This window comes from Drosophila suzukii, chromosome 2L (genome assembly GCF_043229965.1).
Source record: "Drosophila suzukii chromosome 2L, CBGP_Dsuzu_IsoJpt1.0, whole genome shotgun sequence".
NCBI lineage: Eukaryota > Metazoa > Arthropoda > Insecta > Diptera > Drosophilidae > Drosophila > Drosophila suzukii.
In genome coordinates this window covers 23,868,729-23,894,805 of record NC_092080.1, presented here as the reverse complement: position 1 = coordinate 23,894,805, position 26,077 = coordinate 23,868,729, and the positions used below count along the sequence as shown (strand labels likewise).

The 26,077-nt window shown below is 40.8% G+C and overlaps 3 protein-coding genes across 3 annotated transcripts; 1 reads left to right on the top strand and 2 right to left on the bottom strand.

Annotated features, from left to right (window-relative positions):
• Positions 1-2,329: 2,329 nt before the first annotated feature.
• On the top strand, positions 2,330-3,560 carry kune (claudin kune-kune). The gene is made up of 2 exons (XM_017077183.4): positions 2,330-3,286; positions 3,350-3,560. Exon 1 carries the CDS (start codon positions 2,412-2,414, stop codon positions 3,186-3,188), a length of 777 nt encoding a protein of 258 aa, XP_016932672.2. The 5' UTR covers positions 2,330-2,411; the 3' UTR covers positions 3,189-3,286; positions 3,350-3,560.
• A 10,502-nt stretch (positions 3,561-14,062) lies between these two features.
• Vha68-3 (Vacuolar H[+] ATPase 68kD subunit 3) lies at positions 14,063-17,955 on the bottom strand. The gene is made up of 2 exons (XM_017077251.4): positions 16,662-17,955; positions 14,063-15,215 (listed from the first exon to the last, which is right to left on the bottom strand). The coding sequence occupies exons 1-2, from the start codon at positions 17,829-17,831 to the stop codon at positions 14,133-14,135; spliced, it is 2,253 nt and encodes a 750-aa protein (XP_016932740.3). The 5' UTR covers positions 17,832-17,955; the 3' UTR covers positions 14,063-14,132.
• A 233-nt stretch (positions 17,956-18,188) lies between these two features.
• LOC108011973 (V-type proton ATPase catalytic subunit A) lies at positions 18,189-22,772 on the bottom strand. Its single transcript, XM_017077235.4, has 5 exons — positions 22,711-22,772; positions 21,479-21,576; positions 19,945-20,642; positions 18,900-19,877; positions 18,189-18,833 (listed from the first exon to the last, which is right to left on the bottom strand). Exons 2-5 carry the CDS (start codon positions 21,552-21,554, stop codon positions 18,741-18,743), a joined length of 1,845 nt encoding a protein of 614 aa, XP_016932724.1. The 5' UTR covers positions 21,555-21,576; positions 22,711-22,772; the 3' UTR covers positions 18,189-18,740.
• Between the last annotated feature and the right edge of the window lie 3,305 nt (positions 22,773-26,077).

The window sequence follows — 26,077 nt, the reverse complement described above, 5'->3', positions numbered from 1 at the left end:
AGCTAGTGGCAGATAGCCACGAAGGTCTGGTTAGGTGAGACTTTTGTGAATTGCATCTTTGTTCAATCGGTCATTACCCGTGTTTAACTTGAAATTTTAATTGCTTATATTCCTAGACATTTTCTAAACGACTATACTACCCTAAGTGTTATTTCCCGAGACATTTTCTCAGTTTAGGGTCATGCTACATATTTGTCGCTCTTCATTTTCTTACAAGACTCTAATTTCCTTCTTCGTTTTTTCATCTCAATCAGGTATTCCGCGATCAATGCGCGAGATAACTCCACATTGCTAAAACGATGTATTTATATTTAAGATATCAAGCATAGTGGCATTGCGTCACATCCTGGTAATGTAATCCCCTACAAATTGGTACCCTTTTGTGCTTCGATTAAATATGTATTAATGTACCAGCGGAAAGAAATATAAATAGGTTTTCATAAATAAATATATTCAGTTAATCAAGCATATACGAAAAAGAATTTCAATAAATGTATCTTATAAATATATAGATAAAAATATACAAAAATTTAATTAAATTATGATCAGCACATACATATAATGAACCACGTTAGCCTTTATTAATTTGTTTAATATAAATAAGTTCAAATAATTCTTTCGAGGATGGACACATGGGTTTCACGTTATCTTATCCTCGTTTCTAAGCTCTAGGAGTCGGAGGCACTTAGCACAGATGCTGAAATTTTCATTTGGATCTTTATTTATAAATTTGTGCTTTCCTTTTTGCCCTCTATACCTGATCCTTTGGCTCTTTACTTGTAAACAGATTTCCTGATCTTTCTCAGATACTTTTCCAGACACATGGCTGCCTGATTCCTAACCGCCCTGGTCTGTGCCGATGGCGAAAATTGGTTTTGGTGTGGGTGGGGATACTTCTTTGCCAAAGGTGCGGAGGTGATAAAAACTAAGAACGGTTCCAATCTCTTATCATCCACTAGGGGCGTTATTTGCGTTCCACATTTCCCTCCTTGCATGGACAATGTCCTTTGGACAGCCAAACTCAATAAAATTGGTCACACCATCGTTGTTTCAAAACAAATTTCATCATGGTTGTTGGTTGAAATCGATTTGATTTGATATATTTGATATCATATTTAAGGTTAACAAAATAAGAAAAGTAATGTAGTATATTTTCTGAGTAAATTACCTTTGAAGTGACCATATATTACCGTCTGGTTCATGGCCGTACGCAACAATCAATGCATCATAATATATCATATTTAATACTTTACCGATCTGAACACTTACGTACAAAATTTTAAAATCATTTCAGTGTATAGCTATTTATTTACGCTAGGGTGGAGTTATTGTGTTCTGCTGAGCGTTCGATATTTTCCTACATTTTTCCCATTACTAGAGAAAAAGAAAAACAGCTGTTTTGAATAAGACACAGTATTATGTCGAAAGAGAAAGGTAAGAAAGTTTTTGTATGTATCAATAATAAATTAGTTTAAATTCCATTTTATTGGTAGATTCTCGATTCGTGTGGTCATACGCGGCCAACAACACGCTGTTCGACCCATGGCAGGACAACATTGAAAAATCGATTGCTTGCCCTCCGTATTAAAACCAAAAGAAACAACAGCTGACATAACCAGATAAATGGGTTAGCCAATGGTACTTGGGACGCCATCTTAAGAGTTGAGTTTTGGAGTTATTATTATATTTGTGTCAGGCTGAGTCGTGCCAAAAAAAACATATTCGAGTGCTACTGCACATTCTCTAGTGATGACAATAGGCAAAAAATACTAAATATACCAAAAAATACTCTCAACCAAACTCAAACTCAACCAACACTCTACGTTTGCCCAACTTTAGTTGCCTATGCAAAACCTATGTGAAAAAAACAGACTTAATCCCATAACTCCATAATTCTAAAACTCCACCATAGCGTAAAAGTGATTGTAGTTAGAACAGTTAATCGCTTCTAGTTATTAAAAATAAGACTCAGTTAAACTCTTTTCCAGATTCACATCCAAATTTGATGGTGTGTTTATGCGATAGTTAGGCGATGATTTTTCGGTGCAACCCTAAATTCTAAACTTACCCACAGTTCGATATGTATGGGCGAAAATTTTTATCTGTTCTGCAAACGAAAACATATATTTTTGCTGTGTGTGCTTCAAGGGAGTCGGGGTTCACCTTTGTCAGAAATCCCAACTGTTGCATTGCACACGCATGCTCTCTGTGGGGAGGGGCTATTATGGACCATCCGATGATCGTATGCCTGATAGTGGAAGTAACTCTGTGGGAAAAGGCTATAAGCCACCGACACTAATTTGACGGATTTTTTTGATCTTTTGAAAATGCCATATTAATGTGTCGGTCACACTTTGGGCGTGCTTATAAACCATTTTCATTTAAATAAACAATATTTGTCGAAAATAGTTATGGGGGCGTCCAACTACAGCACGAGAGTTGCGCTCGGCGTGTCCGTGTTTTCTGTTCTCCTATTTGTAATCGCGTTTTCAACTCCTTATTGGTTGGTCACAGACGGTCGCTTAAACAATCCGCGATTTACCAACCTGGGCCTATGGGAAGTTTGTTTTAAGAACTTCCAGGACATACACAGATTCTATGACAACCGCTTCAACGGATGCATGTGGGTTTTCGAAGAGGAGTACTACATCATACACGACTTTCTTCTGCCTGGTTTCTACATAAGCGTCCAAATATTCGCCACGCTTTGCTTTGTTATGTGCCTCATCACCGTGCCACTCACCATAGCATTCCTACGCACATCTCGTGATGATGACCGATACATGGGGCTGCTGCTAGCCATTGGATCGTGCCAGGTGGTGGGCTCGGTTTTCGGATTTATAGCCGTGGTCGTTTTCGGGGCCAAAGGAGATTCCCGCGACTGGATGCCTGGCTGGCAGAACAACGACATGGGTTGGTCATTTGCCTTGGGCGTGGTCGGAGCTGTGCTGCTACTGCCGGCTGGAGTGCTCTACATGGTGGAGGCCCGGCGGGAGAGGTACAAGCGACTGAATGAAATCTGCAATCGGGAGGTCAGTGAGTACGGAGACGACTTCTACCAGCAGCAGGCACAGGTTGCGGCTATTCCCTCGCAATCTTATTTCGCACCAGAACCAAGTCGTCCACGACGACCTCAGCCAGGTGCTTCAACGTCTGTGCCCGTAGGAGGAATTCAAACAGACATATAGCACTAGAAAGCTCAATATGCATTCATAAAACTTCTTAATCTCCGTCCATTTACAAAATAATTTACTGAGTATTTTACAATTTGTATGTATTTACATGTGTAAGTAATGCCTATTCAAATTATTATTATTATTATTTTTAATTAATATTCTACAATATTTAGTTCCCGGACTACGATACACCTTTTACACAGACCGAGTCCAGCGAAAAAAAGAGCTCTTTACACAAACACCTAATATTCTCAAAAACAAGAGAAGAAGCTTATTCAGCAAGTCGAATATTTACCCTTGCATCTAAAACCATATGTAATTAAAATGCAACTTTTTGCTGAAATAAGACCGAACGATTAAAAATATTTAAGATTTTTACCTGCACGGTCTAGTGTCTAATTATTTTTCGTTGAAGGGGTGGGATCTCCACTAGATGTTTACCTCGTCAAGAAGTATATTGTCTAATTAGCGTGCCTTCAAAATACTGGGATATGTGTAGTGCTAAATATTCCAAAAACCTTTGGAGCTCGAAGTCTGAATGCTATGGAATAGCCTTAAGATAAGATATTTTCAAACAAGGAAAGGTCTGATATGCTAAGCAGTATAAATAAACTATTTTTAAGTAGGAAACCATTTTAAAATGGCTATTTCCACAAGCCCGTGTAGGAAATGTAAATTGTTGTCCTCTACCAATTAAAATGTTATCTCACAAAAGATGGAGAGCGCCAATTAAAATCAATTTTTGCTTAAATTATCAGCTTACCTAGCTCCGTGGTGGCCGCACTCCAGGAGTAGTAGCCCAATGATGTTTATTGTTTTTCACTTTTTATGCACTTCACTGAACTTTGACTTGGGCTGCCTATGAGTGTGTTTGTGTGGGGCCGAGGATGCCGGTGAGGAACAGTCGATTTCAACTGAACTGTAGATAATCCCCTGACAACAGCAGTTAACAGGCAACGATTACTTGGCAACAAGTCAATTACGACTCAACTGGAGTCGAATCCGAGCCGATCCGAGAATGGTTCCCAAGACCCCCTCCCCCGCCATCCAGCAGCCCGGTTACAGCGATAACCGACTTGGACTTGGGAGCCCAATAAATTCCTTGACCGGCCAGTCCTGCTCCTGCCTCAGTTCCTCGAAAGCTCTGGAATCCCCTTTAATGCGCTAACTAATTGACCGGGCCATAAGGGCAGGAAAGGGGGCGGGATCAGGGGATGGGGTCCTGAGTCGAGCTGTTGGCAGCGTTATCGCCAAGTGGCAATCGCTTGTAATCTGCCGGTAGCTTCCCACCAAAAACTAAGGCTGCTAAAAAGGGTACAGAACTATCGTAAGGGTATTAGACTGGGTACATATCTTACATTTCGATTTGAATTCTGTCTTATTTTCTTAGGATCATGTATTAAGAAATGAATACATTTGGTTGCCTCATTCTTTAACTTTCTTGTCCAAGATTTAAACTCCACTTTATTAATTTACGAAATAAATCAAAAAATATCAAACGGCTAAAAACTGTGTTGCAATCAATCACAATGTTTTAATTGCTATTAAGCGACTTTGGTGTTTTTACACATAGAAAGCATTAATATTTTAAGAGAGGGCAGTAAAACATTCGATAAATCCTCGATTGGAAAACCAACTTGCTTAGCACAAATTACTTTTGGCGAAATTTTTACAACACTTTTATTGCCTGTCGAATGAAAGGGGCAAAAAGGAGCGGAGGTCAAGATTTGGCTGGCTTTGCGATTTCAGTTATGCGGCTTCAAAATTCAATTAAAAGCCAACATAACATTTCTCTTGTCGTCCTGAGCTCTATTCTCCTTTCAGGTCCACTTTCCCAGAGTCTGGGGAGCTGAACTCGGCAAGATAAGACAGGAATAATTGAAACAAAAGGGGAAATGGTGAGTCGAGTGAGTAAGCTGCCATAGCAAGTGGTTGCGATGGAGTTTTATCAGTACGAAAACCCTTGCCAACAAATTAGGAAACTTCTTCGGATGCTATTGGTTTTAATTCAACTGAACTTATACTTTGAAAATTAAGTAAAAATATAATTTCCATGTGTTCAAGAATATGGGAGTTCAATGTTAAGTTTTTGATTTGTAATATTACCTGCAGCAGTCAGATAAGCTAGTCCAATTATATGGTGTCTTTATGTTGACTTGTAAAAAGTTTCAAATTTAGATACTATATTTGGTAATAAAGGGCTGAAATGCCGAATAGATTTCCTTGTATGGGTGCACGGAAAACTGTAGTGATAGATAACAAATACTGTTTAGAAGTAATTTAAATATTACATGTTCTTGGGGCTTTAGAGTAAAATATCGTGATACCGGAAACTATAAGAGCTAGAATTTCGGGATAAGACATGCAGATTAAAAATTGTAACATAAATTTATTGGTTTTGTCAATACCTATCGATTAACCTAAAAAAATGGCCAAATATTATATTCGTCGCTAGGCTGCGCCTTGCGATCTCGGAAAAATTCGCTCTGCCTTGCATATTTCCATATCTCATGTGCTCAGTAAAGGGAATTTGATAGTCGAGCCACTCGCCGCTAGCGTTATTCCTTCTTTTTCTTACGGTTTCAAATCCTTAAATAAAAAAGTAATTTCAAATATTATGCGACTTTTTTATATCGCTCGTTTTCAATTATTCCCTGCTTTCTAGAATATTTTATTTGAGTATACAGTAATTCTTCAATAAGAAAAAATATTTGTTTTTTTGTATACGGTAAGGGCCGAATTTATTTGAATTCCGGAACGAACATGTGCCGTAAGAACAAATACTAACGTAAGAGATTGTTACAAAGGTGATTAAAAGTATTGGGATGTTCCACCCCAATTTTAATTTCGTTGAACACTTACCCTCTCCCTGTGTCGGAGTTATTTAATATTGTTATTTTTTTGCATCACGTGCTGGAAATTTGTCTGGCAAATGCTCGGCTGGAAATCATTCAGGCGGTATCAAACAAACAGACAGAAAAACAATGCGGCAAATGCCCAGCAAAGGCGGATTTCATGGGAGAGAAAAGGGGGCGTGAAAGGGAACGAGATGGCAGAGGAGTTGGGCTCACTCGCTTGGCTGAATTTGCATATTTTGTTGCGAATTGCTCGACTGCCTGCTAATAGGAAAATGCGACACACAGGCCAGCGAACTGAGCAGGGACGAACTTAAGGGGTTTTCGGAGGACAGAGCCTCTCAAAAGTGTTTTAAGGGATTTCCTTAGGTTCGTATACTTGTCGAAAATCACATTTCCTAACTATACTTAATAGTATTATAATTATAATTATATAAATATACTTTGTTTTGGAGCGAGCACATTGTTTTTGTGTTACTAACTCAAAATGTTCTTTTACCAATGTCATTAAAAACATAAAAAAAATTTTAATTTTATTTTGCAATAGTAAATGCTTGATTAACTATTAGAAATAGTTACCCTAACGTAATAACTTCCACACAAAAGTAAATAATAATAGCCTTACAACTTTTCCCAAATGTGTTGCTTATAATTCCCAACTGGGTCCAGCGTCTCGTACACATAAAGTCACATGCCAAACTCTGAACAGTTAAGACTTTATTTAAAACATTTATTCTTTAAAGTCTTCAACATACTTCCACACTAGCTGGAAGTCATGCTTCAGTGACGGTACATACAAGTATATGTTCACTATAAAATTCACTTACTATATTTTATGGGTTGGCTAACTATTAAAATAGTTATTTAACCACAATTCCTGGGTTGGGTCCATTGTACCCTTTTTATAGTTACACAACTATTTCTTATAGTTACCCTTCCGTTTAAGAGTAAGAGTAACTATTTGATGGGTAAAGTTGGCCATTCTTGGTTGGGGATCGTTTTATTATTATATTGGTCAATTTTACCAATCGATTTTTTGTGTGTAAGGCTTTGAAAGATCTTATAAAGGTGTTTAGATGTACATATGCACTCAAACACATAACCTCCGAGTTCAATTGAGTCGCATACTTTTATATCAAAATTAATTTGTGATAATTATTACGTTCATAATTATTATCATTAAACAAGAAGAAACATTAAAAAAAAATCCGTTTTTTTAATGGAACCCCCCTCAAAAGTCCATGGTGAGGCCACTGGGTTGGTGAGAGTCGGAAGGAGGACGCTACTCACTATGGTGTGTCGGCACGTGTTTGTTTTGCATGTCTAATGCGCTTTGAACTAGTCGCTGCAGCAGGGAAATATGTATGTCAAATGTTTAATCAGCCGCACTCACACTTGCACTTGCACTTCCGCAAACACACAAACACACAAACACAGGCCCAGAAAGAATGCAAAGTAGACGGAAGCAAACAAAGAAAACGAGCAAGGCGAGCGTGCATAAATATTTCAATAGCATACTTTTCGGCTACGTGCTTCCAGTCGAACTCCGGATGCAGATCCGAGTTTACCACCGGGCTCCTAGAAATCTCTGCTTGAGTGTGTGTGCGTGCGGGAACAGCAGCGGTGAGAATAGTGGGATTCTTCTTGGACACCAAATATATCACTCCATACAATTAAACGTTCTTAACATTTCATTAAAGGTAAGAATGTAACTAACAACTTAGACGCTTTACTGACAAGAGAACTGGACCAAACTCAAGTAACTCTTTTTGCACTACTCGCATTATAAAAGTTGCACCGGAACTGTATGAATGAGTGCGTGTGTGTCCGCTCTGCTGCGTTTTATTCAACGTGAATAATTGAAACTCTTTTGCCCTTTAACCCAGAGCCTGACAATGAAGGGCAGCAAAACTTTCAGGATTTCGCAGTTCATCGAGCCCATGAAGTGCAAGCAGCAGGAAATACATATTCGATTTGTTCCGAAATTGGGACTATAAGCGAAAAAGTGGGTGTGAGTGAACGGATACTGAAAAAAGTAATGAGAATATTAAATAAGTATCTTAACTATCTGCTTGGTTTTTCACCAATAAGTATTTAACAATCATCAGTTCTTTGGTTGTCTAAATTAGAATGCATATATTTCAGTTCCGATTATGCACTCCTTCTTCCTTAAGCAAAGAGTAGTAGCTGCGCATTTCATTCTCCTCCCAATTTAATTATCCCACTTCAGCTTCAGTTCTATCAGTTTAGCAGCCGTCGGCGAAAGTTTCGCAATCAGTTTCAGCACCGAGTAAATCTTAAAGAAGATTTCAGCCTTGATTCGATTACTTAAACATTCTGCGAAATCTATGGCCACGACAAACAATTAAAACGCTTTGCCAGCATGACAGGCCAGCCGAGGGTCTGGGAAAAGCGGGCGGAAAAGGCGGCCACCCACGGAGTCTATTAAAAATAGCAGCCAGGGAAAATGCCGGGAAATTGTTGTATTTCGGGGGCTCTATGCGTGGCGGAGACAAAGTTTCGGCCTCAAAGTATTTGGAAACTCATTTTGCTTAGCGGCGATTGTTGTTGCCGTGTTGGTGCTTTTTCCTGGCTTGGCTTTTGGTGTAATTTCGTTGTCATTAAGTTGGCATTATAACAAAATGCCTTTTCAATCACTTTTGACTAAATGCACTGACTACGAGCTGGAGAGCTCCCTTTCATTCGTTCACTCAGTCGCCCGCCCCTTTTCACCCACCCACACCCCACACCCCAACCCCCTCAAGGACGCGCTCCACCAAGTTTCGGAAATTTTTCGACAGGGATAAGTAAGCACAACAATGCCGGCGAGCAGAAACAGAACCAGGACCAAAGCGAGGACCAGGAAGCGGGCAAACCACAAAGTTTAAAAAAAATACATAAAAAGTGGCTCCTTGGCACTCAACAAAATACTTTTCACTCCAAAGAGGTGGAACATATTATTAATAAATTTTTATTAAGACGCTATCACATTGACTTGACATCTTGTTGCTAATAAAAACGTGAATGTTTTAGACGAATGTACTTTCCTGATTTTATAGATTTAATTGATTTTGTTTGTAAAACCTTTAGATGATATTTACAGACAAATATTTAGCAATATGTATCCACAAAACCACTTAAACATTACTAAAGTTAATAAATAAGAATCATGTTTCATTAAATAAATTTCATTTAAAAATGATTCCATTTTAAAACTGGTTTTTAAAAACATGTCGGAATAATATTATAACATAACCCCTAAAAGGAAAAATAAAATTTGAAAGGTTATTTGTTTGTTTCAGCATATAAATATAAATAATATAATGTATCTTACCTTTAAATCACCCACTTATTTCTCAGAGTGCGTTTTACTTTATTTTAAAGAGAAGGCGTGGCGGGGGATGTGAGGAGGTCGCAAGCGCAGTAAATTTCAAGCGTTTCATCAATGTCACTGTAAAAGGACTCCTCGTCCTGGCCCACGCATATCCTTTTGTATTTAAAATGTTTGCCTGCCTTCGCCTGATGAACACAGAACACAGCCAAAAGTTTCCTTTCTCTCTGCTCGCAACAATTTCATTATCTGCGGAGAAGCGGTGGGGGAAAGTGAGTGATAGGGCAGTTGTTGTGTGACAGGCGACACGCCGCAGCAAGTGGCAAAGGACCTTCTCTTCCTCTCCATTTCCACTTCCGCTCAGTCCCCCCTTGCTGCGCTTCAAGAAGCGGGCAAATTTTTATGGCAAAAACTTTTTCATAGCATTTTTCAGAGCATACATTAAGGCGCTGATTCATGTGTGCACAGTACAAACTGGATGAACGGCCATGCTAAAAAGAATAGACAACTTCAAATTCAAAATATAATATACAATATAAAAAATTTTCTATATAATTTCTAAAGTTATACCTAATTCAGAAATGATCTGGCATTTTTTATTATTTTATAATTAATTGAATAACGATAAAAATCGTATTTCTATGATAATAAAAAAAAATTTCTAACAAGAAGATAGGGTTTCAATTTGATTTAACCTTTTTCATTATTTTTACTGTTTATATTTAGTCCTAAAATATTTAAATTGATATTTATATTAACTTAAGTTTTAAAAGAAGAACATTTACCAGTTGGCCCTCCTATTTATCTGGCTTACTGTATAAAATGAAAAGATCCGAGAAGAGGGCGTGACTGCAGCCATAATGCGGCGTTAATACGGCCAGCAGTTGGTGGTTCATCCTCTCACAAAAATAAAGAAAAACAGGCGCCGAAGAAAGAAAAGCATCCTGCGGCGAATTTGCATAGGCTTAATTTAAATTCCCTTAAACAGCAGCCCGATAGGTCCCGCCTATGTGTGTTTTGTGCGTGTGTATGGATAGGCCCGAAAAGGACAATGATCAGCGGACCTTTTTTCCACCGAAAACGAAAAGTTGGCCAAGCCGAAACCGAAGAACAGCCGAAAGGAACGTTGAAAATCAGGGAAAACAAGGCAAAAAGGTTGCACCCTTAAGTTTGGCAAATAACTGCAGGCGAGCTGGGGAACTCACATACACGCCAAAAAGGATATTCCAGGGGACACTGGAGACCTTTAAGCGGCGACATAACAAAATCAAAAGGATTTTGCGTATAAGTTGCAAATTAAGTTGCCCTCATCCTTGTTCCCACGCCCCTTTTTTGCCATTTGTACATGTCCTTGCTGCGCCCTGCTTCTCCTCTCATCCCGGGTTTTCCGTTCCGCTTCCAACTTCATCATCTTATGTGCTTATGATATCCTTTTGGCCCTGCGGCTAAGGAACAACAACCAGAAACAACAAAATCAAGCACTGAATCATGTCCTTGGCCTCGGCACACGCTTCCTATTTGGGTTAAACTTGTCAGCGATTGCGGTGAGTTGGGGGCATGGGTTAAGGATTGGGTGCTGAGACCTTAAATTAACAGATGGATATCAGAGAAAAGTCTCAAGAACGCTTTGTACTAGTCTGTAGAAGAAAAATAAATCCTAATCATAAGCAGATCGTTTCTCCAACTGATAATCTTTCTGGTTTTCAAATATTTAGGTAAGTAATTGTATTAAAACTAACTGGAACTATCTCTGTGCTTCCCGTTTTTGCCTATTCAACAGCAAGAGCTTTTGATTAATGGGCTTAGATTAGCTAAATATCTAAACAGTCCTCTTTAATCGGAACTGCAGCGTCATAGATCAATAATGCGATAAGATTAGGCGTAAATATGCATATAAATTATTCGATGATAAAATAAAATATGAATATTATACATACATTCTCAAGAACTTTTTTGGATGTACATTATAACCTACAAAATATTTATACAACCAGTAAGAAAAAGATAAAGTAAAAGACACAGTTGTACCCTAAAAAGTCGAGATGTAGTTACGCACATTACATAATCCAAAGGAAAATATTTAAGCATTTATATTTATGGCATTTACCCGAGTTTTCAAGCATGCTTCTGTTTTGCATTTGGCCCGTCTGATACTCGGAAAAGCGGCTTAAAAATGTGGAGAGGGCCCAGTATCTGGCAGAGGATAACGAGTGGCGCAGAGCTTATCTAACCATTCCAATATTGTGTGGCCGTTAGCCTCTGTCCCGAAAAGAAATCCTTTAATTGAGTGCACACTTAGGCCAAGCAGCAGACGGAAAAGGAAAAAGACACTCGCCCACTCACCCACCCACCCACACACCCACACACCCGCACAACCACATACTCACACCCAGCAGTGGGGTTGGCTCAGAAGTCCTTGCCGCCTGACTGCTGCCTTTTTATGCGCTTTTAGCGCCATTATCCTTTTACGATTATCGCCGCTAAAGCGAATTGACTGTTTGACGTTCAATTGAAATTTTGCATTAAAGCTCAATGGCTTAACCCCTTCAAATTATGCAATAAGTCCCCAGGACCCCAACCCCGTCATCCTCCCCTGCACTTTGGTCCTGTGAAACTCCGCCATCAGCAACGCAATCCCAAGCTGAGCCCAAGCAGCTTTCAGCTGGAAACTCGCAAATGGCAAATGGTTCAGGGACACGAGGGGCGCAGGGGGCGGGCCGGGGTGGCAGGATGCGGAGCAAGGATACTCGGCTGCTGCTCTGAGATCCAGAGCGCTGCCAACGGAACGGAACGGAGCGAGCATCGAATGGCAGCCAATTAGCGCGCATTGCTCATACGCCACGTTTGTCATGGCAGCCAGACGCCCACACCTCCCCCCCACACACACACACACATACAAAACGCTCGTAAGCACACGCACACACTCGCAAGGGCTTGCCACACACTCCAAAAAGAGTATTCCCATTCAATTTACATAGATTTTACTGCTTATTAGAAAATACATTTCGTGTTCCAAAAGATCAGTGTGCAGCTCGGAAAACCTTTATTGGTTGACTTACATCGAAGATTATCGGCCGTTTTCTCATCCGCATGTTAAACTAAAGGTAAGTTTTACTTAGGGTTAAAAACTGTTCTTTGTATAAACACGAAGTCTAGTATTTAAAAAGTTCACTTAAGCTAAAAATCATAAACTACGTTTTATAAGCAAAACACCCATATATCTCAAAAAGCTTTTTCTAAGCCATACTACATTTACATATTTTGATTCTAAATATAATATTTTTGGAGTGCAAAACCTTGTGATTAACTCAAATCAGATGAGATTTTTTTAAGAACAACCCGTTCTTGATGCAGCTTCAAGAACATTTTAGTTTGTTTTTTATTGATAAGAACAATGGTTCCTCTTAAAACATTATAAATAATTATATAACCATTAAAATATATATAGGTATCTAAAAACTATTTAAACTGTGTTTTATCATTATGAGTACCTCTTTTTTCCAAGTGCTCTCGCTTTTGCTCTCAGTGATGGCCCTCGCATAGCGGAAACGGAAGTTGTAAGGGGATTTTCAATTTGCAATTGAACTGATTCTGATTTTTTGGCTTGCTTCTTTTGCTCGGCGCTCATTTTATGGCTGACTTGGTTTGGCCGTAGTGGGCGGGGAATGGAAAGCGGGAGGCGGAGGGGATGGGGAGGGGGGAGCGGGCTGCGGAAATGTAATCATCGCAATCCACCGGGTGGGAGGCCGGGGGGAGGGGCGCTGCAGTGGGCGAGGTGGCGACTTGTACATATATACTTACATTTAATTTCCACTAATTGAATCGAAATCGATCTCTCGCTCCCTTGCTGCGGAAAAGAGCCCTTCAGAGGGCCTTGACGTTTGCTTTTTGGATTGCGGCTGGCAGAGGTGTGAGCCGGGAAATTCGGTCGGTTTTCGGGGCGTGGCCGCTTTTGGCGCATTAACAAACTTTTCCTATAAATCAACGAAATTTTTTATAATCTCCTTTTGGGTTCACCAGCCCTCTGATGTTGGGAAAAGGATTAACTGCGGACTGAATGTGAATCCGCAGGGGAGGTGGGCGGAAAATTCGAGGGGAGGCGGCAGGCGCTGCACCATTATGGCTTCTAATGAGCAAAGCGCGTCAGTTGGTAAATGACTTTTCACCGACTAGAAAATTATCGCGATGAGTTGAGGGAAATAATTACTCGATAATCGCAGTTGGCGGTTATGGTCTAAAAGGGATTCCTCCTACGTGTAAATTTGGTGGGAAATGTAAGTGTAATTTGGATAAACTGGTATGGCTTTGGCAAGGCTTGCCAATGAATATTTAGTAGAGAATAAATTAAATCGATTTGCTACCTAAAACTACTTTACAGTTCTTCTGAACTATTCTTATACAACTAAAAAAGGAGAGCGAATACAATTTTTTATGACTTTAAGAGCAATTCGTAAGCATATTTCGTTCATAAAACATTATAGCTTTGGATGAGATGGGATCAAAAATGAACAATTCATTTTAGTTTTCAAGCAAGCGTACATGAATTGTCCTTATACTTATTGTCCTTATATAAATAATGCTTTTACCCTTAAATACAATTAAATTCCCGAAAGGAAAGTTTAGATTTTATCATAAGCGGGTTTTCTAAAGTTCCAGCTCTTATTTAAGAAAACATCATCCATTAATAGCGCTTTGATTTCAACTTAAGAACAGTTTGTGGATTTAATAAAAGTTTGTGAAAACACTTATAATTTTTAAGACCAATGATAGTTAATAATCCTCGACGTTCTCCTCTATGTCCCGAAACGTAAGCAGGATATTTTCGTAGAGCTTGTCCATTGTCTCCATGACAGCCGCTTGGCCCAGCTTGGGATCGATGAACTTCATGGTGGAGAGCTCGTACAGGACGTTGGCTGCCCGGTTGCGGATCAGTCCCCAGGTGACCCGCGCCTCCTGGTCGGCCGTGTTCTGGACAGCCGTGATGGCCGCCTCGTGGAAGGCCATCATGTTCTTCAGCATGCCGATGGTCTTGAAGAAGGGACAGAAGGCGTCGTACTCACTGTACGAGTTCTGCTGCAGGAAGTCGTCCTTGAGCATCTTGGCCATCTCCAGCGTAATCTTGTCCTCCTCATTCAAGGACGACTTACCCACCAGCTGGACGATTTCGGCCAGGTCGTCCTCCTCCTGCAGCACCTTCTTGGCCTTAGCCCGCAGCTGGGTGAACTCCGGATTGGACTCCTCGTAGTAGTTGTCCAGGGTGCGCATGTACTTGGAGTACGACTGCAGCCAGTTCACCGAGGGAAAGTGCTTCCTCTGGGCCAGCTTCTTGTCCAGTCCCCAGAACACCTGGACGATGCTCAGCGTGGCGGAGGTCACGGGATCGGAGAAGTCGCCTCCGGGCGGCGAGACAGCTCCCACAATGGACACGGATCCCTCGCGATCGGGGGAGCCCAGGCACTTGACCAGTCCGGCCCTCTCGTAGAAGGAGGCCAGTCGCGCTCCCAGGTAGGCCGGATAGCCAGCATCCGCAGGCATCTCGGCCAGACGCCCGGAGATCTCACGCAGCGCCTCCGCCCATCGAGAGGTGGAGTCCGCCATCATGGACACGTGGAAGCCCATGTCGCGGAAATACTCCGAGAGGGTGATGCCCGTGTAGATGGAGGCCTCTCGAGCCGCCACGGGCATGTTGGAGGTGTTGGCCACCAGGGCAGTGCGCTTCATTATCGACTCCATGGTCCCGTTGACGTCCACCTCCAGCTGCGGGAAGTCCCGCAGAACCTCGGACATCTCGTTCCCTCGCTCGCCACAGCCCACGTAGATGATGACATCGGAGTTCGAGTACTTGGACAGGGCCTGGTGAAATAAGTTGAGGAGAAATTAAACTATCTTACCAACTAAGAAATTGTAAGCCAATTTATTTTCATGGTTTTATATATTGTTCCTAAAGGGTTAAGCGATAAATTAATAAAATGAACCACCACGCAAGGTGAAAGAAATTATGTTCATGGTTTGTGACGAGCAATACATATCTCAGTTATCATTAAATCTAAACAATATATCGTACTCATTTTATTAAATGGAGGTCAGGGGAATAATAAATATACCTAAAACGGAAAGCGAATCTGGCATTCAAAATTTAATTTCAGAATTTTCTAGATTACATTATTGAATCTAAATCCATATATGAAATAAATTTAAAGTTTTCTCGTAATGGGAATGGGGAGAAGCCATAAATTAATTAAATTGCTCACAATATATGTTTATTTCATAATATATATGTATTTAAGCGTTAATACATCATTTCGTTATCACTGCCTCAAAATTAGTAGTTAAACAAAACACTTTCCTAAATTCTCTCTGCCATAAATACCATGCTATCAATTAATTTCGTTTTAAATTTGGGTGGTTTTTAATTATTGCTTTGATAGGCAATAGAATTGTTAATCAAAATGTGAGTGTGTCAATGACACTTACAGCAAACATTACAATTTCAATTGAAAACAAAGGATTACATAGGATACTAACTAAATGCGTTTTTTTTAATCATGTTCTTTAAAGTTATCAGAAAATTTTTATAACGTATAAAAATAATATTAGAGAAATAATTTTGCATAAGTTCCTTTGTTAAGCTGGTTAAATTAGTCAAATCAAAATGATCTTTTTAATGAATATGAAAATTGAAAATAAAAGAAAGAACACTATAGTCGATGCCATCGACTATCAAATACCCTTTACTCAGCTAAAGAGAGTGCGGGTGGGATGGAGATATGATTTCTTGTGGCTAGCGCGACCTAGCGCTATCTAGCGCCACCTAGCCCATAGCTCCAACTAGCCCATAGCGCCCCTAGCGGCTTGGTGGCGTATTAGTGAAATTAGCTGTTTTGCTGCTGTGGCGTGCTATTGAATTTACAAAATATTGGTTATTACTTTGTTATACCGTTTTAATGAATGGCGCGATTTCAATCATTTTTAGCATGTAGGTGGATATTAGTAGTAGAAACAAAAAATCATTTAAATTATTCAAAAATATTTACGAATATATACAAGTTCTAGCGTTTTGGGCGTTTGTGGGCGTTCGAGTGGGCGTGGCTCAAGAATCTACATGCCAAATCGGAATTAGCTTTTCTAGCTTTAATAGTTTCCGAGAGCTCAGGGTTCATACGGACGGACAGACGGACATGGATAGATCGGTATAATAATACCTTTCTAAAAATATTTGGTAAATATCAGTGAAAAAATAATTGGTAAATTTAAAGTATCAACTAACAAAAGTATGTAAAAGATAAAATTGTGCCTTACCTGCGAGATGACAGTCTTCCCACAGCCGAAGGCCCCGGGAATGGCGGTGGTTCCGCCCTGGACACATGGAAAGAAGGCGTCCAGGACGCGCTGGCCGGTCAGGAGGGGACTGTTGCTGGGCAGCTTGTCCTCCACCGGACGACACTTGCGCACCGGCCAAACCTGGAGCATGGTGTGCCGCGTGACCTCGTCTTCGAACTCCGTTTCCACGATCACGTCGTCCACGCAGTAGTTTCCCGCCGGAGCCAGCCACTTGACCCGCCCGTTGCATCGGGGAGGGAGCATCAGCCGGTGATCGTGCATCATGCTGTTCTCGAAAACCGATCCGTATATGTCCCCACCGGACACCAAATCGTCGACCTTGAGCTTGGCGGGGGTAAACGAGTACGAGATGTCCCGCGGCAGGGCCGGGACATCGATGCCCTTGGGTACGTAGATGGAGTTGGTCAGCTCGCTGATCGTCCGCAGGGGTCGCTGGATGCCATCGAAGATGCTGCCCATGATCCCGGGGCCCAGTTCCACGGACAGCGGCTTGCCGGTCTGGTAGACGGGGTCTCCGACACTCACGCCCGAAGTGTCCTCGTACACCTGGATGGTGGCCATGTCGCCCTCCAGACGGATGATCTCGCCCACCAGCTGGTAGTGTCCCACGCGGACCAGCTCGTACATGGCGGCTCCGGCCATCTCCTCGGCATTCACCACCGGACCGGAAACGCCGAAGATCCGTCCCATGTGCGGTTCCTCTTCCTCTTCGTCCTCGACAACTGAATAGTTGTGGGTGTCCATCACCTGTTCGTTCGCAAAATGGGAGTCCTCATTCTTCGAGGGCTCCATAGTAATGTGCATGCTCCTGTTGGACGGCAAAGACATCCGAGGCGAGGAAAAGCTATCCGAATCGGCCTTGTCTTTAGATGGTCTACGGACATCGACCGGCGGGTGAATACTGGAGGGACGGAATATTGAGGCCAGTTTTGGCTCAGGCTGCTTGCAGGTGCAGGTGCGACAGGTGCACTTCTTGGCCGTGGCCAAGGTCTGGGGCTGGACCTGAGTCCTCGGCTGGACATCTGGCGACTGGGAGCCCGATCTCCGCGGAGAGGAGTCGACGGAACTCACATTGCTGTTGGTGTTCGAGGTGAGCGGCGCAATCCAGGTCTTCTTTTCGTTATCCATTTACTAACTTAATAACCAAATACAAGTTTCAAAATGATATACTTTTAACGAATTTTGTCAAATAATCAAACAAAAAGGATAGAACGACTTAGGTGATGATGGAAAAAGAAAAAGCAATTTCTTAAAATGACACCTTAGTCCATTTATTATATCTAGTCATAGTGGTGAAACTCTTTTGAATAGGTGATACATCGATAATTTTGAACCAAATACCATACTGATAGACATTCTAACGTTGAAAATGTGTCCTTAACTGTCGTGCCAAATTTTTAAATTAAAATGTAATATCCAGCCTAAAACTGATTTATAGGACACATTACATATATGTAGATGTATATATGAGAAAACCACTTTCAATTACATTAAATGTATTTGTTGTTGCACTTTATTCGTACATTTAATATTTCATACTTTAAATATTTACATAAATTTAACAAACAAACAGGGAGAAAACATGACTTTTTCACAAATAAACAAGAATTTCCATTCATTAAACAATAATACTATTTATGCATGCATTTGTATTTGTGTCTTTTATGTATGTGTTGTGTGCGTGCGCCGTTTCCGTGTACTTTAATTCAAGTGTGTGTGCGTCTTTCGTTGTTGTTGCTTTAAATGGAAGTACATAGAAGGACGTTGTAGTTGTTGCTGTTGCCTTGAGCTGCCCTTTTTCGAGGGCGGAGGGGGCGTGGTTAGGTGAAGTATTAACCGCAGGCCGGAATGTTTACATCTCTCGTAGGCACCAAGAAGTTGTGGAATTTGTTGGACTTTTGTTTTTCTTCGAATGCAGCACGGAATTGTTGGTGTTTGATTAGGCTTTTTCGGATGGTTTTTGACTGCTTTCTTTTTTAAAAGTTAACTATATAACAAATATAAGATTAGAGTGTAAAAGTAGGGCCAACGCGGTCTCTAGTCCTCCAGATTCCTGAAGGCCTGCTGCAGGTCCTCGTGCAGCTGCTCGAAGTCAGCCTTGATCTTGGCCTCACCATCCTTAACAGGGTCCTGAAACAATTAAACAGTGTGGTTAATAAATCGGAACATGCAGACAGTTTCAGTATGCCAACCCACCTTGAACTTCATGGACGACAGCTGGTACATAATGTTGCCCATAGCCTCACGGATCACGTTCCAGGTGATCTTGTTCTCGGACTGAGCCGTCGACTCCACGGAGTGACGGGCCATGTCGTAGAAGTCAATGATGTTCTTCAGCATGCCGACGGTCTTGTAGAAGGGGCAGAAACGATCGTACGAGGAGTAGGAGTTCTGCTGCAGGAAATCGTCCTTCAGCAGCTTGGCCACCTCCAGCGTGATCTTGTCGGTCTCAGCCAGGGAGGCCTTGCCGACCAGCTGCACGATCTCAGACAGATCCTCCTCCTCCTGCAGGATCTCCTTGACCTTGGTACGCAGTGGCACGAACTCGGGGAAGTTCTTGTCATAGAAGTCGTCCAGGGCACGCATGTACTTGGAGTACGAAATCAGCCAGTTGATCGAGGGGAAGTGCTTGCGCTGGGCCAGTTTCTTGTCGAGACCCCAGAACACCTGCACGATACCCAGAGTGGCGGAGGTCACGGGATCGGAGAAATCACCACCAGGGGGCGACACAGCTCCGACAATGGACACGGATCCCTCGCGCTCGGGGTTACCCAGACACTTCACGCGACCGGCACGCTCGTAGAAGGAGGCCAGACGGGCACCCAGGTAGGCTGGGTAGCCGGAATCGGCAGGCATCTCAGCCAGACGACCCGAAATCTCACGCAGAGCTTCGGCCCAACGGGAGGTGGAGTCAGCCATCATGGACACGTTGTAACCCATATCACGGAAGTACTCAGACAGAGTAATACCGGTGTAAATGGAAGCCTCACGGGCAGCCACAGGCATGTTGGAGGTGTTGGCCACCAGGGCGGTACGCTTCATGATGGACTCGGTCACACCGTCGATCTCCACGGACAGCTCGGGGAAATCACGCAGTACCTCAGACATCTCGTTACCACGCTCACCGCAACCGACGTAGATGATCACATCGGAGTTGGAGTACTTGGACAGAGCCTGCCGACAAATAAGGATATTATTGGGGACTCTACCTACTGAAACTACTAGTTAATGTGACCCTTACCTGCGAGATCACAGTCTTGCCGCAACCGAAGGCTCCGGGAATGGCGGTGGTTCCGCCCTGGACACAGGGGAAGAGCGAGTCGAGGACACGCTGTCCGGTGAGCAGGGGGTGGTTGGCGGGCAGCTTCTCAGTCACGGGACGAGGCTGACGCACTGGCCACACTTGCAACATAGTGTGCTTGGTGATCTCTCCATCGAACTCCGTCTCCAGGACGACATCGTCGACCTTGTAGTTGCCCGAGGGGGCGATGTAGCGCACGGTACCCTTGGCACGGGGGTTGACGATCATCTTGTGCTTGACCAGGGTGTTCTCGTGCACCAGACCGTACAGGTCTCCTCCGGTGATGTGAGAGCCGACCTTGACGTTCAGGGGGTTGAACTCCCAGCTGGCAACGCGCGACAAACTGGGCACGTTCACACCCTTGGGGATGTAGATGGACTCGGTCAGCTCGTTAATGTCCTTCAGGGGACGCTGGATACCGTCAAAGATGCTGCCCATGATGCCGGGGCCCAGCTCCACCGAGAGGGGCTTGCCGGTACGCAGCACGGGATCGCCGACAGTCACGCCGGAGGTCTCCTCGTACACCTGGATGGTGGCCATGTCACCCTCCAGACGGATGATCTCGCCCACCAGCTCGTAGTAGCCGACGCGGACCAACTCGTACATAGCAGATCCGGACATGGCCTCGGCGGTCACGACTGAAATGAAGCGGTTTAGCGGGTTAGATGAGTTAGATTTTGCACGTCGCTTTTATTTAATAGCCAATGAGAAAGATTATTTGATTACTAAGTGATATTCTTTTTTAATTAAAATGTTAGAGTTTAATAAAAAATATCTTTTTAAGGATATAAAATGGGACTTATATTATTCAATTTTGATAAAACAAAACAAAATGGTATTTAAGATGTATACATTAGTAATTATGTGAAGTTGTTGTTTTAAATAGGTGGACACTCGTAATAGAAGCAATCCACTTTCCCTTTTATCAAAAAAAATTAAGTATTGAATTCATTAAATGAATAATAATTATTATATGGTATGTAAGTCATTATTTGAAAATATCTTTTCATTCATTCGTTAAACTCTAGTTAATTAAATGATACTTGAACGATACTCTTTGAAATTTATTATTATCACTTCTATTTTTAGACATCATTAGAAATGAATTATTACTAAAGCAATATAATACTTTTTATTTTGGGAATTAAACTCTAAAGGGAGTTAAAAACTTGAGGGACCTATTTACCATGTAGATTCTACATGCATATTAACTGATAAGAACCTGTAGAATCCTGTAGAATTAAATGATACTTGAACGATACTCTTTGAAATTTATTATTATCACTTCTATTTTTAGACATCATTAGAAATGAATTATTACTAAAGCAATATAATACTTTTTATTTTGGGAATTAAACTCTAAAGGGAGTTAAAAACTTGAGGGACCTATTTACCATGTAGATTCTACATGCATATTAACTGATAAGAACCTGTAGAATCCAGGAGTCACTATTTTCAAGAAGGAGGTACTTACCAGGACCAGAAACAGCGAAGACACGTCCATACTTGGACTCACGCTCCTCATCATCGAAACGCTTAAGGTTGGACATTTTGCTTTATTCTGTTTTACAACTGCAAGAGATGGAAAACCAAAGGAAAAATTATAAAATGCTGGCTGGGAAAGGGCAAAGATAAAGGTGAAAACTTCTTATCGCTAATTGCTGGTTAGCCCATCGTCAGCTGACGAGGGGGCAGGTGAATCGCTCCGATTTACAGGTTAAGTTATGGCCAAAACTGACGACTGCTTCGATCCCGATTTAAGGTTATAAAATGGTTTCCGAACATCCACAAATTTCGATTGACTTAATTATTTTTTAACTCCCCCTCTTCGATTTCGATTATGCTGCGTAAAACTTTAAAAGCAGAGCTTTCGTTTCACGTGACAGAGCTTTGAAAGTTCGAAAAGAGTAATTTGCTTAACTAATCGCTTAACAAATAAAGTAAATATATTTGAAAACACACTGGCCGACAAATTGAACTGAAGAATGTAACTGAAACGCTTGTTTTCAAAATATGCGGGTTCTAATATTTATCTCAGAAAAAAAAAACACAAGAGAGGAGAGTCAGAGAGCAAATCTCCGCTCACGCTCTCTCTCTCCGTTCGAGTTCGAAAATTTGACAATTGCTTTGACGTTGATCACAAGACTACTGTCATTGCCGTCAGCTGACAAATGAAAAAAGTGGGATGGGGAAAAGGCAATAATCTGGGGCCGCCTTTTAAATCGCGGTCTCCATATTGGTTTTTCATTACTAGAAAGCCGAAAACTCCAACTTCTGTTTCGAATTTCGAAACGAGAGAGAGATAGAGAGGCGGCGATCACAAGACCCACGGTGCGACAGAGACGGAGCGAGCACGGGGAAGGGGGTCAGCTGACAAGGCAAAATTATTTTCCACGCGCAAATTTTCACGTTCTCAGACCGCACTTTTCCGAGCCTCTTTAAAAATCAACATAGACTTGGAAGTTTTGGAGTTTTTCCTTCTGTTTGACTGTGTACGTGCTGCACTTATTATCTAACACACTTGCAGTCTGTGTGCGATTTTTCGCTCTCCGCTTTGATCGCTGCTTCGTCACTTTTTCGGGGCGAATTCAAGGCGGATTTCAATGCCGCTTTCTTCGTCTACTTTAATTGCCCAGAACCGTTTCGAAACAATATTTATCTTTACTTATTTGCTTTGTGGGCGTGGGTGGGTGGAGGGGGGCTTACTTTGCTGTGTCTTCGCGTTCACCTTGCGAACGTGTGATTGCTGCTTTTCTCCAACAGAACGAAAACCGACTGAGCCGCAGAAATAAAACGTCGACGCTCGCACTTCGAAAAGCTCCCAGCCGCGATTCGATTTCGATTTCGCCCCGTCCGATCGTGAGCTTTCAAACGAAGTTGTGAGCTGATATCGGAAGCGAGCGGAGCTTTCGCCAATCGAAGTGCGGAAGCGAGATGAAGCGAGTGGCGGGACGCGTGCCAGAGAGAGATGGAGCGAAAGAGCGCGAGAGCCGGTGGGGACACACTAGCGAGTGGAAGTTCTCGGGTTGATCGTGAAGTTTTTGAGCCCAATATTAGAACGACCTATAACCCATACCTCCCATGAAAACGATCAGGAAGAAGGTCTAAGTTTTATTTTAAACAGATCACCACATTGTCATCAAATTTACATTATTTTAATGGTTATACTCTAGCCAGAAATTCGCGAAAAAATTATCCTCGATTGACCGCGGTTTCTTAAGAATTTACGTGCAAGAAGAACTTGGCGGTTCTCTTGTAATTGAATTTCAGAGTTCCCGGTTTTGCTATACAAAAACAAGTGTACTTTTCACATACTTGCTATAAAATCGAGTTGTCTTTACATTTTATGTAATATTGAAATTTGTATGAATTTCTCTTGTAATTGAATTTCAGAATTCCCGGTTTTGCTATACAAAAACAAGTGTACTTTTCACATACTTGCTATAAAATCGAGTTGTCTTTACATTTTTTGTAATATTGAAATTTGTATGAAAAATTGTTGTTTATTGATTCATTCTGTTCAACATAACGTGCTAATCCTGCTTTCTAACGTTTGCAAATTTTCTCGGCATGGATGGGAAACCTCATTTTGCGATGGGGTTGCTTTGGACAAGCGGGACTGTCCAACCTGCTGTACCCCATGCAAAATAATTAGGGATGTCGGAAATATATCAAAATATTTGGACGATATTTTTTTATGATATTTCCGATTTTTTATGTTTGGCCACTCTTAAGCTCTTAAGCCAGAAAGCAAAGTGAGAAATGTATGTGAAAATGAGTGCGGCAAAAGATTTTTATACAGAATCAAATGCTACTTCTGCGAAATGCACACAGAAATGCTCTCAGTGGAGGAGCTTAATATTTGTCGCGATTTTTGCCATGTTCTCCAACCTTTTAAAGAAGCCACTGATAATGTGGGCGGCGATTCTTGCACAACAGGACCATAGAGCTCCGAGACTCTGTAGTCTAGAGTTCCGAAAGAAAGGAAATGCAGCTTTTCTTTAGTATGCCATTTTGTAGTTGGGAGACAAATCGTTTGGATTTCTGGATCTCTCAAAAATAAACTATGCCCATGCTAGCGAAGGTGGCATTAAGTTGCCTGATCACGCCTGGTAGTTCGGTTTTATCGGAACGGTTGGCTTCTGCCATAAAGTGTGTTGTTTGTGACTCCCGTAGTCGTATGACAGACCAGCATGTAACCGAACAAGTTTTTCTTAAATCATTAAAAACAGATATTTTTGCGAATTAATTAAAAACAAGTACAAATGTATGTAATTACATGAATTATAATTAAAAACAATAAGTTCAAATGTATGTAATCAGTATTTTTATAAATAAAATTGAAAACATATCCCTAATAATTTTGTTATTTTTTTAATTTATTTATCTAATGATAAGAAATAGTATTAAACTAAGCGCTAAAAGGGGTTTTGTTTTGGAGCCAAAGCAGCTTAGGCCTTTGCCTCGGGGCTTAAGTTGTGGGTTTACTGTGAGATTATATACATATTTACAAGATTATACTATTTATGGAATCCTTAGATTCTAATTGTGTTTACATTGATGTTTATTTATATTTTAAGCTTTATTTTTGAACTTTTTAAAAACTTTATGATGTTGTGGGAGTTTGAGTTTGAGGGATTGGCTATTATTTTCTTATTATTTTTTATAAAAGACCTATAAAAGACCCAAATTTACAGCAACAGGACACCATTTTTCAAACTTAGCTGAACATTAAAAAATATAAAAAAAAATCGATATTTCGATCTTTTTTTATGATATTTCTTAATATTATTGTGTGATATTTTTCAAACAGCAAATATCATCGATACGATATTTTTTCAAAATCCAACAGCCCTAAAAATAATAAAGGATGATGGAAAGATAATACGGGTCTGCCGGCAAAGGTTCTCTGTTGAAAGATCTGCAACGTAGACAGCACTGTAAAAAAGGAGCCTGGAACGTTACCTCAATGGTGGTTCGGAAAAGTGTTCACTGAAATTATTTGAATAAATATAAAGATACAAATTGTTGGAGTGTTATTTAATGCATTAAAATGGTGGGGGACCGTGGATTTCCATGATCGTTTATGGCCGTTACTGAAATCATGGTACAGCATAGTGACATCTGTCATGTGTCCTTTATAGAACGCACTGCACGTATAACATGATTATTTAGATATGCTTTTTCAGTAGACAAAAATTAACATTTTTTATGAAATGAAAAAAAATGTTGCATGATTTTTATAGGAACTCATTTGAAACCGAAATCTGGTTTATAAAGACACACATTTAAAAATTTAGTTAATTTTATAACTACTTATTAAATCATTAAATCAAAGTAATTGTATACTTTGATTGAGAATATAAGAAAACACCCTTGATTTTTATAGCAAAACCGAGAACTTTGAAATTCAGTTACAAGAGAACCATGTCCGACTGCCAATTTTTTTTTTCACGAAAATTCTCAAGAAATCGCGGTCTATCGATGATAATTTTTTCGAGAATTTCGGAGGTGAGTCCCCTAATCTAGAGTATTACCATTTTATTTTTCAAAAGAGAAAGTGAGATGAAGAGTAGCTAACAATTACCACTTTTCGCAGGATGCTGATTTTTAAATGATCGACGAATGTTTCAATAAGTGGTAGTAAAATATGAATGTTATATATTAGCTTGTCTGTTTTATATGAAAAAGAACTTTCGATTTTATAGAAAAAAATGCATTCGTATTGTAAGCTCCTTGAATATTTAACAACGACGCTAGTACTCAAAAATACTTATTAACAAATTATACAAATGTTCCCTTTAGGGTATCCTAAACTTTAATTTCAAAGGTACATATACCGCATTTAAAGTTTTTTTTTCAGAACTGCGCGTTCGGATACTGGTCTACTCCCATACCTCGAGAACTTTTTCAGATACCAAATGATTCCTTGAAAATCAATGTTTGAAGTGTTTAAAAGGCAAAAAAAAGGTTTTAAGTCAATAAAAAATTAAACAAGTAAGTTTAAAGTAAGTTTAAAGTTTCCATCGAAAACTTTGTTGATTATTTAGCTTGGATTAAAAGTTACAACGGC

Excerpts from the sequence above, each read along its gene's own strand:
- Vha68-3 (XM_017077251.4), bottom strand. The coding sequence starts at position 17,831 with ATGGATAACGAAAAGAAGACCTGGATTGCGCCGCTCACCTCGAACACC. Across the intron at positions 15,216-16,661 it reads GGAAGACTGTCATCTCGCAG|GCCCTGTCCAAGTACTCGAA; the intron begins GTAAGGCACAAT and ends TTATTTCACCAG.
- kune (XM_017077183.4), top strand. The coding sequence starts at position 2,412 with ATGGGGGCGTCCAACTACAGCACGAGAGTTGCGCTCGGCGTGTCCGTG.
- LOC108011973 (XM_017077235.4), bottom strand. The coding sequence starts at position 21,554 with ATGTCCAACCTTAAGCGTTTCGATGATGAGGAGCGTGAGTCCAAGTAT. Across the intron at positions 20,643-21,478 it reads CTTCGCTGTTTCTGGTCCTG|TCGTGACCGCCGAGGCCATG; the intron begins GTAAGTACCTCC and ends GCTTCATTTCAG. Across the intron at positions 19,878-19,944 it reads GCAAGACTGTGATCTCGCAG|GCTCTGTCCAAGTACTCCAA; the intron begins GTAAGGGTCACA and ends ATTTGTCGGCAG.